The 13,852-nt window shown below is 39.7% G+C and overlaps 1 protein-coding gene across 1 annotated transcript; it reads right to left on the reverse strand.

Moving 5' to 3' along the window:
* Nucleotides 1–542: 542 nt before the first annotated feature.
* Nucleotides 543–13,317, reverse strand: LOC104828069 (methylcrotonoyl-CoA carboxylase beta chain, mitochondrial-like). The gene is made up of 12 exons (XM_010561508.1): nucleotides 12,995–13,317; nucleotides 11,118–11,314; nucleotides 9,813–9,991; nucleotides 8,783–8,863; nucleotides 8,185–8,363; nucleotides 6,541–6,733; nucleotides 5,607–5,698; nucleotides 4,535–4,691; nucleotides 3,661–3,783; nucleotides 2,885–3,033; nucleotides 2,326–2,407; nucleotides 543–749 (listed from the first exon to the last, which is right to left on the reverse strand). The coding sequence occupies exons 1-12, from the start codon at nucleotides 13,315–13,317 to the stop codon at nucleotides 666–668; spliced, it is 1,839 nt and encodes a 612-aa protein (XP_010559810.1). The 3' UTR covers nucleotides 543–665.
* Nucleotides 13,318–13,852: the final 535 nt, after the last annotated feature.

Genomic DNA, 13,852 nt, shown 5'->3' on the forward strand with positions numbered 1-13,852 from the left:
TGGCACAGTGAAAGATGCATGGAACGGCACAGTGTAAGCTCAATACTTGCACACACAATAACATTATGTAGAAGTGTCTCTGTGCTCTGTTACATGCTTTGAGAAAAGGTAATTTTTAGCCTATGCTGAAATATTAAGGATTTAAATCCCCTCCTGGTCACTCCTTTAGTTTCCTCAGAGTAATCTGAGCAGAGCCTTTCCATAGCTACTTTGGAAATCCGAACTGGCCTGCCCAAGGTGGTGTGGCAGGCAGCATCTTGTCCTTCACTAAGGCTGAAAACTGTACACACTAGCTTATGTGTTTTCTCTTTCCCATTTTTTTTGTCAAAGTGCAGTTTCTTGAGTTCTGGATTTCATGCTAAAACATGAATATGAAAAAAATCAAGCAATTGTTACGACTTGAGATGAACTTGCTTCCTTAAAGTGCTAAACTCTCAGCTTAATCCTTCCTTTTCACAAAATAAATTTTCAACTAATGTAGTGAGAGGCTATGGTTCAAAATACAAACTTATTGCTAATAGACTGAAAATCCAGGATTCTTGTTTGTCTGCAGTGGTTTAACATTTTTATTAATAGTATCAAACAATTAGAAAATAATTTACATTAAAGATTTCTAGTACACGGTGCTAACTTTAAAAGGCTGATCATTTGAAAAATGGCTGCAGTTACATTCTGATGACAGGATATTGACACGGAGATATGACCTGGTACTTCTGCTGTTCTATAATCTCTAAGCACTGTGCAATTACCTAATTAAAAAAAACAAAATAAAACCAACAATATAAGCAATAAGCCTCTGAAACAAAAAATTAGTAAAATTTACTAGTTATGCACTCATTCAGTAATACATTTGTTCTTCCTTTCTGCAAAACAATGAACATTTAAAATGAACAGCTGTTGGCTGTAGCATTAGGGGAAATAGCTGTCAGTGTAACTTACCCCTGGGGCAGGGGAAATGTGAAGGAAGAAACATCCTCAGGATCCCAAAGTTTATGCGCTGCATACAGACACCACTAAACCACTTTAAAGTCACTGTGGTGACAAGAGAATTACTTGGAGCACTGGGAAGCTATTTTGCTGTAAACTCCAATGAACATATATTATGTGATAATCCATTTCTGTTATTACGTAGCTATGCTCCTAAGATTCCCCATCGCATATCAAAAATGAGCAGAACATCCTGCTCTTCCACATCCATGTTTTTCTAAGAAGTCATCTTTCTCGGTGTCTTGTGGCAACAGGGACTGAAAATACAGAACTGGTTTTGGCCTTTCAAAACAAGGTAATTCTCTATCTTTCACTGCTACTGGAGCACATGCTGTCTTTTAAAAGCCTATTTAAAAAAAAAGGCACATAAAAGATCTGAATGAGCACATGCTGTCAGTTCAGACAAAGCTAAACATAAACTCCATCTGTTAGCAAGAACTGAGATAAAGTATCACAACAATATTTTAAAAAACAGCTACACACGCAAACATGAATTGTGGTGTGCTGGTGAAAATTACCTGAGAGTAACAATGATTCATTTCAACTATCATATATTTTCTTTTCATTGTAGCTCCTAGAGACAAGGTAGTCTTGGGGCTCTAGTACTAGAAAATACTTCTTGGTGCTCTCCCATTATCAAAGTTCCCATATACCCCGCAGAAAATATTTAATGTCTATGTAGTACCATAACTATGTACCATATTTAGAAGGATTAATTGATAGCAGGCTATATTTGTGAACTTTAAGTAAACAAGTTTCAGAAGTGCAAAGAACATTTTAAGTATTGCTAATAAACAATCCACCAAAGAAAAACAGAACAAAGGGGGTGGATTTCAGAAAGAATCTAACGGAATGGATGTCTGCCAACTTAAAAATAAATAAAAGGCGGGGGGGGGCATCCCAAATGTAAGCAGCAAATGACGAGCAGGAAGAGAAAGTTGCAAAAAGAAACATCCTAGGACAAAACAATGGGCACAATGTTAACGGTGAAGAGCCTGAAAAACAGTGAAGATATGGGTGATTATGTGAGACCGAAAAAGAAAGGATTTGGATACAGAATCAAATGGTAAAGTCAATTAAGAGGTTCAGTGAGGAAATGCTGTAGTCAGGTAACCAGAACATAACCAGAATTCAACAGAAACTTTTTGGATAGACTAATTGGGAAGAGAAAAGATAAGAATTACAAAGCTAAATTCCACAGAAAAGGGAGTGAGAAATGGGAGACCCAGTTCTGGGAATCAGCATGCTGCTGACCTTGAGCGAGTCACAGGCTTACGCATTTGCCACAAGATCCTTTTGAGATGCGAGAATAAAATGTACTATAAGGAAAAAACCTACCTTTCTAGTGTTTTGAGGTAGAATTACACCATCATCCCAGAGTCTGGCAGAGGAGTAAAATGCACTGCTTTCTTCCTCTAGCCTGGAGAAGACAGAGTATTAAACAAGCTTAAAAGCACAAAAATGTAATAAAAACCATCAGGCCAGTAAAATAAAATCATAGATGAAAAAGGCACATACTTCCATCTCAAGTGAATGTGCAATACTACTGTTAAAATTAATTAGAATCCAGCAAATAATACATAACAGATCTGATCGTTCTGCAGTACAGACCATCTTCCACATTCAGATGATGACCATTGTTTAATATACCCCAGAATATCTTGATTTGGGGTTGTATGGTTTGGGTTTTGAGGGTTTTTTGGGTCAAACATTTGTGGTTCCTTAAGAAGATCCTAAGAACAGATATAGGATTACATGGAAATTTAGAATATTTTTCAGTAGATTCAGGTTTGCTTTATTTGTTTGGGATGTGTTGATCTGTAAGATGAATAAAAGTAGGTAATTTAACTAATTAAATCCCAGTGTAACTGCAAGGGTTTATATTTAATGTCCTTACTTTTCTTTCAGATGTTTTAGCTCTGATTCATCTCTTGTACAGTCATTGTCCCCAGCTTGTGGGACTGTGGAGAAATGTCTTGAATCCACAAGAGCAACTCTTGCATTAGGCCACAAGAACAGAAAGTTCGGACTGAACGATCTCCCACACTACAAAAAAATGCACAGTACAAACTCATTGAAATTAATCACAAAAAGATGGCCGTAGGATGACACAATCAAGTTCAAGGCAGAATGTAATACAGTTTAATTTGTAGAGCATTAATGATACAGCTCCTTTACCATTACAGCTACAGCTCCTGTGTCAGTACAGATACCCTGTGGTAGCAACCGTCACAATCCCCGTTGCCTTCAATACTGCTATTTTATTATTTCATTTTTCCTCCAAGCACTTACGTGTTCAATTCTGAGCAAACAAAGAGCCCTATTGCACTTACTAGCAGCATACACAGTACACACTGTAGCACAACTAAAGGAGACGTGCTCCTTGATCACTGAAAAAAACCAGCATGTGCTAAGAAAAAGGCAGGATTGGCGCCCGAGTAAGGACATTTTCAGATAACCTGTTTCTTTAGAACTGGCTCTAGATTCTTAGAGGCAGACCAAATTTTATGTAATCACACCTTGTGATACATTTCTTACTTTAAAAGTAGTTAAAATAACGAATTGAGTTAAATGTCTGCAACAACAGTTGATTTTTAAAAAGGAAGTGCTTTGAAATCTTGGTATAGCGTAAAAAATCTATTACCAAACCCATTAGATTTATGCCACCCATACCATAACATAGCTTTCACTCCCATAACAGCCACCGATTACAATGGTTATTTTGGGAACAGCAGCACAAGCAACAGCAGCCATCATGGAGGCCTGGGCTTTTAATCTGTTGGAGTGAGCCTCTGCCTGAAATAAAAATAAAGATTTCAGATCCTTTAAGTTTTTCTCCTAGACTCCCTCCACTCCCACCAAACTTGTATCTCTAAAACATTAATTTCTTTACAATTCTGTAGGATCGTTTCTTCCACAACTGTATGGCAGCGTTATTAACTACCATAGCCCATTACGCACTTATTTTACAATGTACATCAGCAAAACAATTGTAACCAGTGTGCAAAAACCTACGCTACAGTGCAACCCTAGCTCTCCCAGGCATTAGCAAAGCTCAGATACGACAGAATTATGCCAGGCTTTGTCTTAAGTGCTGGTGACAGTTTGGAGGAACAGGGCTGCAGAAACAGTCTCTGCTCAGAGAATCTGATGTAGGTTTTACCATGAGGCTATCTGTAGCCCAGGACAAAACATACTGCACTTTAATGCCTTCACTTTTCTAAAAGAGTAATATCTATTTTTCTGTGGAGCACAGTGGTATCAGAAGAATCAATAGGCTGTATTTCAATATAAAGTGCACTATAAACTCCAAGTTTTACAGCTTGCACGCCAGCTGGACAGTACCATTTTAGATAAGCATAGAGGCCTGCTTAAAATTAGAATAAAGTGAGAATGCTAACGGAAAGATTTAAGAACAAAGTAATTATGAAGCTTCTTGGTTTAAACCATCAAGAGTGGTTTAAAAAAATAACTTCCAAATGTAATCTTAAACAGTACAGAACTAGGAATTTCTTGAATTAAGCATATTGAACTACAAATGCCGTACCTGTGAGATGCTTGTTGGCTCTGCTATATGTGGAGCGGTATTTTGCAAAAAGAGGATGGGAATGCTTCGCTGACTGCAAAGCTGTACGAAATGGCTACCCTTGAGAGAAGCATCATGAGACAGCTCCCCATTGTTAGCCACTATCCCCACCAAGTGCCTACAAAACAGACATGTGAACATTTTCACTTTTGAACCTCATGATGAAACGGTAGCTCATGTTCTGAAGGATGGAAACATAAATATCCATACACACACACACACAGATCTGCCCCTTACAAAAATTCAGAATGTAAAATGATGCATGTACGTGTGTCATTTCATTCAAGGACCCACACACACCTAACAAATAAGAAGTCTTACAGCACTCCTGATACGTAAAGCATAGGAGTATTAACGTGGATTAATACCCAGAGGGCAGGTAAAGCTATAGATGACCTGTCAGAGTTTGCACTGCAAGACAACATGCAAGGTGCAGGACTCTGGGCTCTCTCTAATTCCTGTAACATACAACATAACAATCTGAAATGTTTATGCTTTCAACCTAAAGAGGTTCTAAAAATATATTTTACTACCTTTTTTTAATCATTTTAATATGCTTTGACTAGAACGTTGTATGCTTCATAAACGTTAATAATACAGTCTGATCTGAATTATGCAAGGTTTTATTGTATGAGTATTATCCCATCTCCATCACATGGGAGAAGGGATGACAGCTTTCCACTCAGTTCGAGAAGGAACACTTTTAAAGATGCTGTTTCTTATTTCTTAAGGAATCTGCTGAGACTTCAGTGTTCCAACTCTCTGGCTAGTATTTTTGTAAACAAATAATTTCACAGAGTCATGAAAACCATTCATTTGTAATCACTCTCTGCTGCTATTGGCCTGAGACATGGTGAATTCAGAGCTCAGAGAGAGAAGATCAGGCTATCTAGAAGTATTTTATTACCAATTCTTGACTGACTCAAAACTTCATAAACGTTGTTATTAGAATACTGTAACACCTGAGAATGATATGAAAGCTATTTAGACAAGTATGTCTGTACATTTTGATAGTGAAATGTTACAGCCTTACCCTTCCACGTGGCCAAATCCTGTTACTAATGTTGTTCCATAATTAGCCTTGAATTCCTGGAATCTGCTTCCATCCATCAGACGGCTCAGAATCTGCAAAGAAATTATTACCAACGGTGTATTTTGAGCCAAAGTTCAAATCCAAAATTATTTCAGTGTTACAGAGCACAGCTGTTCATGTGCATACAAATGTTGTAAAAAACCCAGTGTGTGCAGTTACAGTTTTTGTGCGTAAGAAACACTCAGCAGCATATTGCTCATGCTTTTTTCAAACACAGTTTAAAAGCTGCCTTCAAAGCTACACTGCTTTCTACAGTCAATCCCCTTAACTGTACGAATTTACCCCTGGAAAAATACTGGATTCGCATCCTTGGAGACTAAATCTCTTCTGGTACAACACAATGAAAATAGCGTGGGCAGCTCTGCATGTCCCTGCTGATGTATTAGCATCTGTCCCAGCCTCAAACGAGTTTAATTTGAGCTTTGTTGTTTTTTTCAGTCAGTATTTTCATTAAGAATTTAAGTTACAAGATAGAGTCTTGACTACTTGGGTAAAAAAAAAGAAAAGGCAGGGGAAGGGCAAACAGGACACTAAAGGGGTGCACATTCTCAAGGCAGCCATCACACTACAAGACATACTGACATAACAGCATCTCAAACAGTGCCTGGAAACAGATGGGGATCAGCTGGCATAATCTGTAATTATCTTATCTCTAGCAGGTTTTCAGCTTAAATATTTCCTATAATTCTACAGAACTGTTGCCATTCTTCTCTGTTGCAGACCCAAGAGAGTTTGGCAACTGATTAGGTAACAATACAAAATATCTCAGGTACTTCAGGATTCTTCAAGAAAGAACAGCCAGTTGCCTGTTAATCTGTAGCTACTAGATAGAGCAGACTGAAAGGACAAAGGAATACAGTATCTGTCACCTTACCAGTTTTACAGGAAGAGTACACCTATAATCTTGCGGTGCCAGTCCCAAGAGCTCATCGGAACTATAGAGAGGACTGTCATGCTCTATGACCTCCTCTGGCAGTGGATCGTAATTTAATGTAGAGATAACATTTCTAATACATTCATAGGCTTCCTTTTCTGAAGATGCAAAATGGTCACTACAGCCACTGACTCTAGGAGAGAGAGCAATATTAATTAGTATTGAATTGATGAAATCTGTGAGTCTCCAAACTCCCTGAAAAAACTGATTTTGTTCCTGTATGAATGAGTTGGAACCAGTAAGTCAGTGGAATTTCTGTGCAATCCAACCCCAAAACAAATTCACAGTAAGAAGTTCTTCCCTGTGACATTTGCGTTTACCTATATTAAAGAAAGACCTTTGAATTTATTTTCATGACAACGTTGTTGCAAACAATATAATAAAGAGAAAACAAACTTTAAAAATTATTTCAAAATAAGCACTTCCAGCCCAGATATAAAGACAGTAACTTATTACATGTAACACAGTTATCTGACTGTCACACTAGTATTTGGTTTTGTGAGAAAGATATAGAATCTGGTTACCATACACACAGCATAGAATGCCAAGAACAAAGAAGCAAAGCCACCCTTTTCCCCTTTCTAGAAAGGAATAACTATTTTGACAACTACAGAAATTTCTGACACAGAAAAACAGCATTAAAGAAATAGTTAGATAGCTACTATCCGGTTTATTGCCTGTTCGTTCATCTCCTGCTATGAAGCCCTCTTTAACAGCAGAGGCAGGCAGGCTTTCCATTTTTCTTCTTTGCTTCAGGTACTTTTACAAGCATTCAGATTCTAGAGTTAGTCTAGTGTCTTCAGAAGCAGACAAGACAAATGGAAACAAGTCATACCACCTCTCCACTCATCAGTTTCGGGAAGAAAAAAGAATTTCTTATGCATTTTCCCCATCATCACAACTATTTTTTTTTAAATATATGTATCCTGATAACATTTACATTAGGAAAAGAAGTTATACCATTCCTCTTCTATAGCTGGTCCCTCCGAGGCACAGAGAAACTGACTTGCCTGAAGTTGTTCAGAAAGTATGTGGAAAAAATGGGGAACCAAACCCAGATTTGTCCAGTCCCTGCTTCACCCCATAACATCACCTGATTTTACTTCCATTTGGCTGATCTAACAAAAAAACCTGTACCTGAGAAGGAAAGCAAACTGTGTAATAACAGGTTCTACTTTTGGCCCTGATCCTGACCTCTGTACTTATGTGAGATTTCTCTCAGAGAGTATGTGTGTGTATATATATATACATACACACACACACACACACACAGTGGAAGTGCAAAGTTCCCGTGGACAGTAGTAAAGCTGAAATTACAATGCCGTGTTACTTTTTTTATTTCAGAGAGTTATATCTACCCCCATGATATTCCCACATATGTAACTGAATACCACCAACCTTTATAATAATTCATGTATCACATCAACCGGGTTTTTTTTCACTGCATGTTTTTCAGTCCTTGAGGACCATATTGTATTCTGTCACTGGAGTAGCCTCAGTCACATCAATTTAAGATAGAATGACAGTTTCTTTAAAGCTAAGTATGCTGAATTCTCTGCTACTTTTGAGACTTATTCCACATACTCAGAGTGAAGCTTGGCTCCTCCTAGGTCCTCGGGAGAGACATATTCTCCTGTAGCAGCTTTTACCAGAGGTGGGCCAGCAAGGAACAGTGTACCGATTTTATCTATAATCACAGTTTCTTCTGCCATGGTTGGAACATAGGCACCTCCAGCTACACAGGAGCCACACACCACTGCCACCTGAAGGACGCAGAAACCAAAACAAATCAAGATGCTGGAGAGTGGAGAATGGAAAGGCAAAAGCATTACCTTTATTTCACAAACACTGAAGAGACTAAATCGCAGCATGGGGAACAATGAACTAGAGATATAAATACCAGCATGAACAACAATGCTGGTTTTGACAGTTCAATGTTTACTCTGAAATAACCTAGTGATCTGATGCTTTTCCATCACGATCAGTTGGTAAACACTTAGAAGATCCTTAAGGCTAAAGCATTCTGTTATGTGAGATACTATTTGAATCTCCCTTCCCCACAAATAGAAAAGGTGAGCTTTAGGAATTTTTTTGCATGTTTGAGAGTTAGAACAAAACTTTTTTTTCAGAACTCTGTTGATCACATACACTACACTTACTTGTACTCCAAATAACACTGTACCTGAGGGATTCTCATGGCAGACATTATTGCTTCATTGTAGAAAACTCTGCCACCGTGTGACTTGTCAGGGAACAGCTCTGACTGACATTACAGAGAAAAGACAGTGTCAGTATTAACTACAAAAGCCAACGCTTCCTCTTCACTCCATTCATTCACAAATGCGTTGTAACCCACTCTGGGAAGGTCACCACTAACAATCATACCTGAAACTTTCACATACAGCAATCGCTACTGTATTTATTCCCCTTATACACTGTGTAATTCCACAAAAATACCCATGTGTTTTGAAAGCAGAGGTAAGTTTCATATTTTTTTGTGAAACCAATTTATTCTGCACAAACTGAGACTGTAAACATGGAGGAGGGGAAGCTCACGTTCATACTTTATCTGTGAAATGGCTTCAGCACAGTTTTCTTTTCTACTTAGTTTTTGATGCAATTCCTTAAGTCAGGTAAAAACTTTTTCTATGTGTTTGCTTTCAGTCTGGAGAGGGAACAACTATACTCTCTGTGATATTATGACCTCTGTACATTGGAAAGTAACCTGTGCAAATTCTCCTTTTACAGTAAGAATTTCACAAACTACATTTTTAAAGGCCACAGAGGTTACTGCATTACCAATGTAATTACTGTGATAACAAACATTACAATAAAATACAGAGTAACTTTACAGATACTGAAGTTGAAAATAGAACCTCAAACAATGTACCGATTTATTAAAGACAGAAAAGCATTTCAGCACACTGAGGAATACCCATGCTTGGTCAGCACTTCACCCCCCCACTGATATTCAAGTTTCTAAACTTTGATTAGATGCTAGATGCAAAATTAGCCAAAGTGATCACTACTGTTATAGATCATCAGATCATCTCCCAGACTCCGATTTGTGGACAAAACTCAATTTAAGTATAACAGACAATGAAAGTCAGCCAGCCAAGAAAACAAAACATAAATCTGAGGTTTATTGCTAAACATTAGTATGATTAAAATAAACGTAGGTATTTTCTTCTGTGAAGTGGTTCCGATATTACCTGTAGTGGTAGGAATGCTCCCCCGCTGTCAACAAGGTACACAGATAACAGTCTGTTCTGCATGGCTATTTCTTGAGCTCTTAATTGTTTCTTCACTCCAATCGGATAAATAGTTCCTCCTTTCACAGTTGCATCGTTTGCCATGAAGACACACCAGACCCCACAGATTTTGCCAATTCCTGTATGTGGTACCACAGATACTTATCAGGACTCTCTAAAATACCACAGATGAAACAAGGGGGCCAAATTATAGCTAGGATGTTCTTTCAGTAATACTGTATCAAGAAGCTGCAAATTAAGTTGCAAATACCACATAGGGAAGAAATCTATAGCTCTTCTCTGAATAACGAGCTGAAAGCTAATGCTACTTAAAGAAAATCTGAATGACAGAAGACAGAACTTGAAATAAACTTACTTACTACTGGTGACAGTATAAGAGAAAAAAATACACAGTTTGACTTCCAACTCTTGAGACAACAGGGAAGGCAATTAAAAATTACCTATATAAAACTGAAAAATGTAGCAATCTGTGACAAAAGATAGGATTTCAGACTGTGTTCTTCTAGTTACTTTTTAAACTGGAACTGCTTTTCAAAATGCAATGAAAAGACTTGTCTATAATTTGGAAAATATTACAAAATGTCACAGTTCCTGTGTCTCTCAGTAACTTGGTCCCCTTTCCTTTAACAGACAACAGCTGATTTGACACATCATCCTAAATTTTTTGAGACAAAAATCAGCTACAGGTAAGTAGAATAAATTACTAAATCTAGAAGAAATGAAAGAACTTTTTTTCTTTAAAGGTTTCTCCCAGATTCCCCAGCAAAAACTGCAGAAGAGTAATACAGCAGTGGCTGAACCCTTCTATGTCGGGAGCTGCTACCGGATAGAGCTGATGTTCACTTTTCCTAGGAAAGCACATTCTTAAAATACTAAAATATTCCATAAACCTGATTACGTGCATCCTTTTTCCTTTCCCAGTAAGAACAAACACCTTAACTTCAGTGAACAAGGCTGGTTACTCTGGGAAGGTGTGCAGCGCATACGGAATGACAGCTAATGTATGCTGCCTACAATCACTTACTCATCACTGCAACCAAACAGCACCTCTCAAATTATATTAAGAATCACGTTGGTTCAAAACTCTTCTGGGCTGCGTCTCCAGCATGGGCTGCTCAAAACAATACCCTCAACCCATATCCTTCTTTAGCTCTAATACAAATCATATTTAAAGATATGAGCAATGAAACAAATGAACTTCATCAATTTCCCATTACTTCTACTATTACATTTGCTAGCACTTACCAGTAAGGCACCCAGCAGCAGGGACATCACCATACGGCATATTGAGGCCTGCCAGTGGAGACAGCTCAAGAAAAGACTCATCATCAAGTAGCAACTTCAGGCGTTCACGAACAAACAGCTTCTTGTTTCTCTGAGTATGACGCAAGATGGCATTTTCTCCCCCTCCTTTACTGACTGTCTCTAGCAATTCTGAATATCTGATTCAAAAAACAAAGTTTCAATTAACGAAAACCACACAAGTTACCCTTTAGCAGATTAAACGTAGTACTTGGATGTACTGCACAGTTTTCATATAAATGGCACAAGAATGAAGATGAACTCACATTTTCGGATTATTGTTTCTTACAAAGTGTAATAAAAAGCAAAGGTATGTTATTTAAAGCAAGCATTTTAGTTTCGTTATTCAAAAACTGTCTAATAAGGACAGAATATTTGTATTATTTCATTCTTTTTTCTATCTGCAGTTTATGTTCATAGCTAGTAGACATTATTAAATACATATCCTCCCCGGGGTGTTGCCCATATACACCCAACACACGGCATTTCACAATACATGATCATACTTAATCTCTGCCAGCAACCCCATGAGCAGAGTTCTGAGAAGGGGCTGATCATCAGCGACCAACACTGACTTTGAGAGATATTGCCCTACAGCAACGTTAGCAGCTATTAATCACTTGCAGCTATTAATCAGGCTATAATAATTTGCTAGTCCTAATTCATCATGGACATTTACCTTCCATGTTCCAGCTACTCTAGGGAAGAATCCAGTCAAGGGCTTCCTCCTTCAGTTCCCCTCAACAAGTTTATCCGACAAAAATCAGTAACTCGTAAGTAGAATAAATTACTAAATCTAGAAGAAATGCACACTCTACAGCACGGAAGATATACTTTTAAAGTAGTGAATACTGCAGCGCCATTACAATCATCAAGAGAGGAAGTGATTACCAAGTGTTATTGTCAGGGCAGCATCAAGTACAGATAAAGAATTGAAAAAACTGTAAACAAATGTGGTATCTCGAATAATTTTGGTCTTAAATAAACCAGGTTCTTCATTTATTTCAAATAAAACATTTTTTTGCCAAGATGGATCATCTGTAACTAAAAGTACTGTTTAACCTAACTATTTATGCACCACTCTGTACATGACTCCATTACCTTATTATGGCTTCCTGCAGACTGTAGAGATTGAAAAACCTCAGGAGAAAAAAGCTAAGGATTTTTAATAATGCCGTAAATGCCACCACAGGAGGGCACAGTGTGTTTTCCGTAGCTTTGCTTCCAGCTCATGTATCATTCCTCTGAACAAAGGCGTTTGCATTTTTGCCATCTGATCTTTAAGGACAAACACATAAAATACATTTTCCTGCTTTTATCAGTGAATCACGATTAATTGCAGCAACCGTCACCTACTCTTTCAGGAGGCATCTGCAAATGTGTGAGTCACCATTTATGTCTCTGCATTCAAAATCCAACACAAAACAAATTTTGTGGAGGTCTAGAAAAAATACTTCTTGGCAATATATGCAAAAAAATGCCACTTGGAACTATTTTAAATACAGTCTGCACCTAGACTTAGGCATTTCAGTCACCATTTAGGCACCTCTTTCGGGGGGGGGGGGCGCGAAATTTTTAAGTGCGGATGCTTGTAAAATTCTCTCTGCAGAGAAGCTGCCTGAGAAAAGAGCTGCCAGGAAACTAGTTTAACCTTCAAAATCGTTAGGTAAAAGAAACAACTTTTTAAATTATTTTTTAATCTCTGGACTTTTTAATTGGCATTCTTCCTAGGTTAAAAAGCTCCAAAAAGTGCCCGTCGGTAACTCACATCATCTCACAAGTCGCGACATTTTTGAAACAGCACAAAACCAGTTCATTACCTTTTAATAACAGCCTCACTGTTCCTCAAATTTTCTTCAAACACATGCCGATACACAGACAGGACACGTCCGTCTAAAACAGGGTAAGTTTTGGCCCACCGTCTGTATTTCGCTTTGTTACTTCCCAAGCGGCAGGGAAGCACGCCGCGTGTCCTTTCCAAGGCCTGATCCTGCAGGACGTGCGCTGGCTGCTTACCACCATGCAAGTCCCTAGACTTTCTTTCCAACACGCGATTTTTTAAGGTTTGTAACCTTGGGAGCGGCGGGGATGCGGCGCTGGGGGACAGTCTCCCAAGGGAGCGCAACGCGACAGTGTTCCACATGGCCCTAAGAGAGGGAGAAGGGAGAAGAAACGGCATTTACTGACCAAAAGAAAAATAACTGCACTCCAGATTCCCTCAGCCGGCGAGGCGAGGCGGGCGCCACGCCTCAGGTCGCGGTGCTGAGGGAACGAACACCCGCGGTTCCCGCCTTGCAGCACGCAGCTCTCCCCCGGCTGAGGCGGCGGGGGCCCCGCGGGGACGAAGGGGGCAGGAGGAAGCCGCCGGCAGCGCGAACGGGGCCTGACCGCGGGCCTGCGGGACGGGGACGGAGCCCGGGCCGCCCCTCAGCGCCCGTTCCCGGGGCGAGCGAGCGGGGGGACCCTCCGGCGGGGCTCCCCGGCCGGCCGGCCTGCCCGCCCGCCGCTGCCTCGCCTCCCCTTCCCCTCCCCTCCTTCCCCGCCGACCCTTACTCGGCCAGCCGCCGCGGAGCCGTCCGGTCCGGGCCCGCCTCTCGGGGCGGCTCCGTAACCCACAGGGCGGCCCGCCCCCGGTTGTCCTCTGCCCCGGGTGGCCGGGCCTGCCGGCGGGGCCTTGC

This window comes from Haliaeetus leucocephalus, unplaced genomic scaffold, assembly GCF_000737465.1.
Source record: "Haliaeetus leucocephalus isolate CR32 unplaced genomic scaffold, Haliaeetus_leucocephalus-4.0 Scaffold147, whole genome shotgun sequence".
Lineage (NCBI taxonomy): Eukaryota > Metazoa > Chordata > Aves > Accipitriformes > Accipitridae > Haliaeetus > Haliaeetus leucocephalus.

Bases quoted from the DNA above. Each gene is read 5' to 3' on its own strand.
- LOC104828069 (XM_010561508.1), bottom strand. From the start codon at position 13,317: ATGTGGAACACTGTCGCGTTGCGCTCCCTTGGGAGACTGTCCCCCAGC. The intron at 11,315-12,994 runs GTAATGAACTGG...TTTTTGAATCAG, and splicing joins AGTGAGGCTGTTATTAAAAG to ATATTCAGAATTGCTAGAGA. The intron at 4,692-5,606 runs GTAAGGCTGTAA...TCTGTTTTGTAG, and splicing joins GGATTTGGCCACGTGGAAGG to GCACTTGGTGGGGATAGTGG.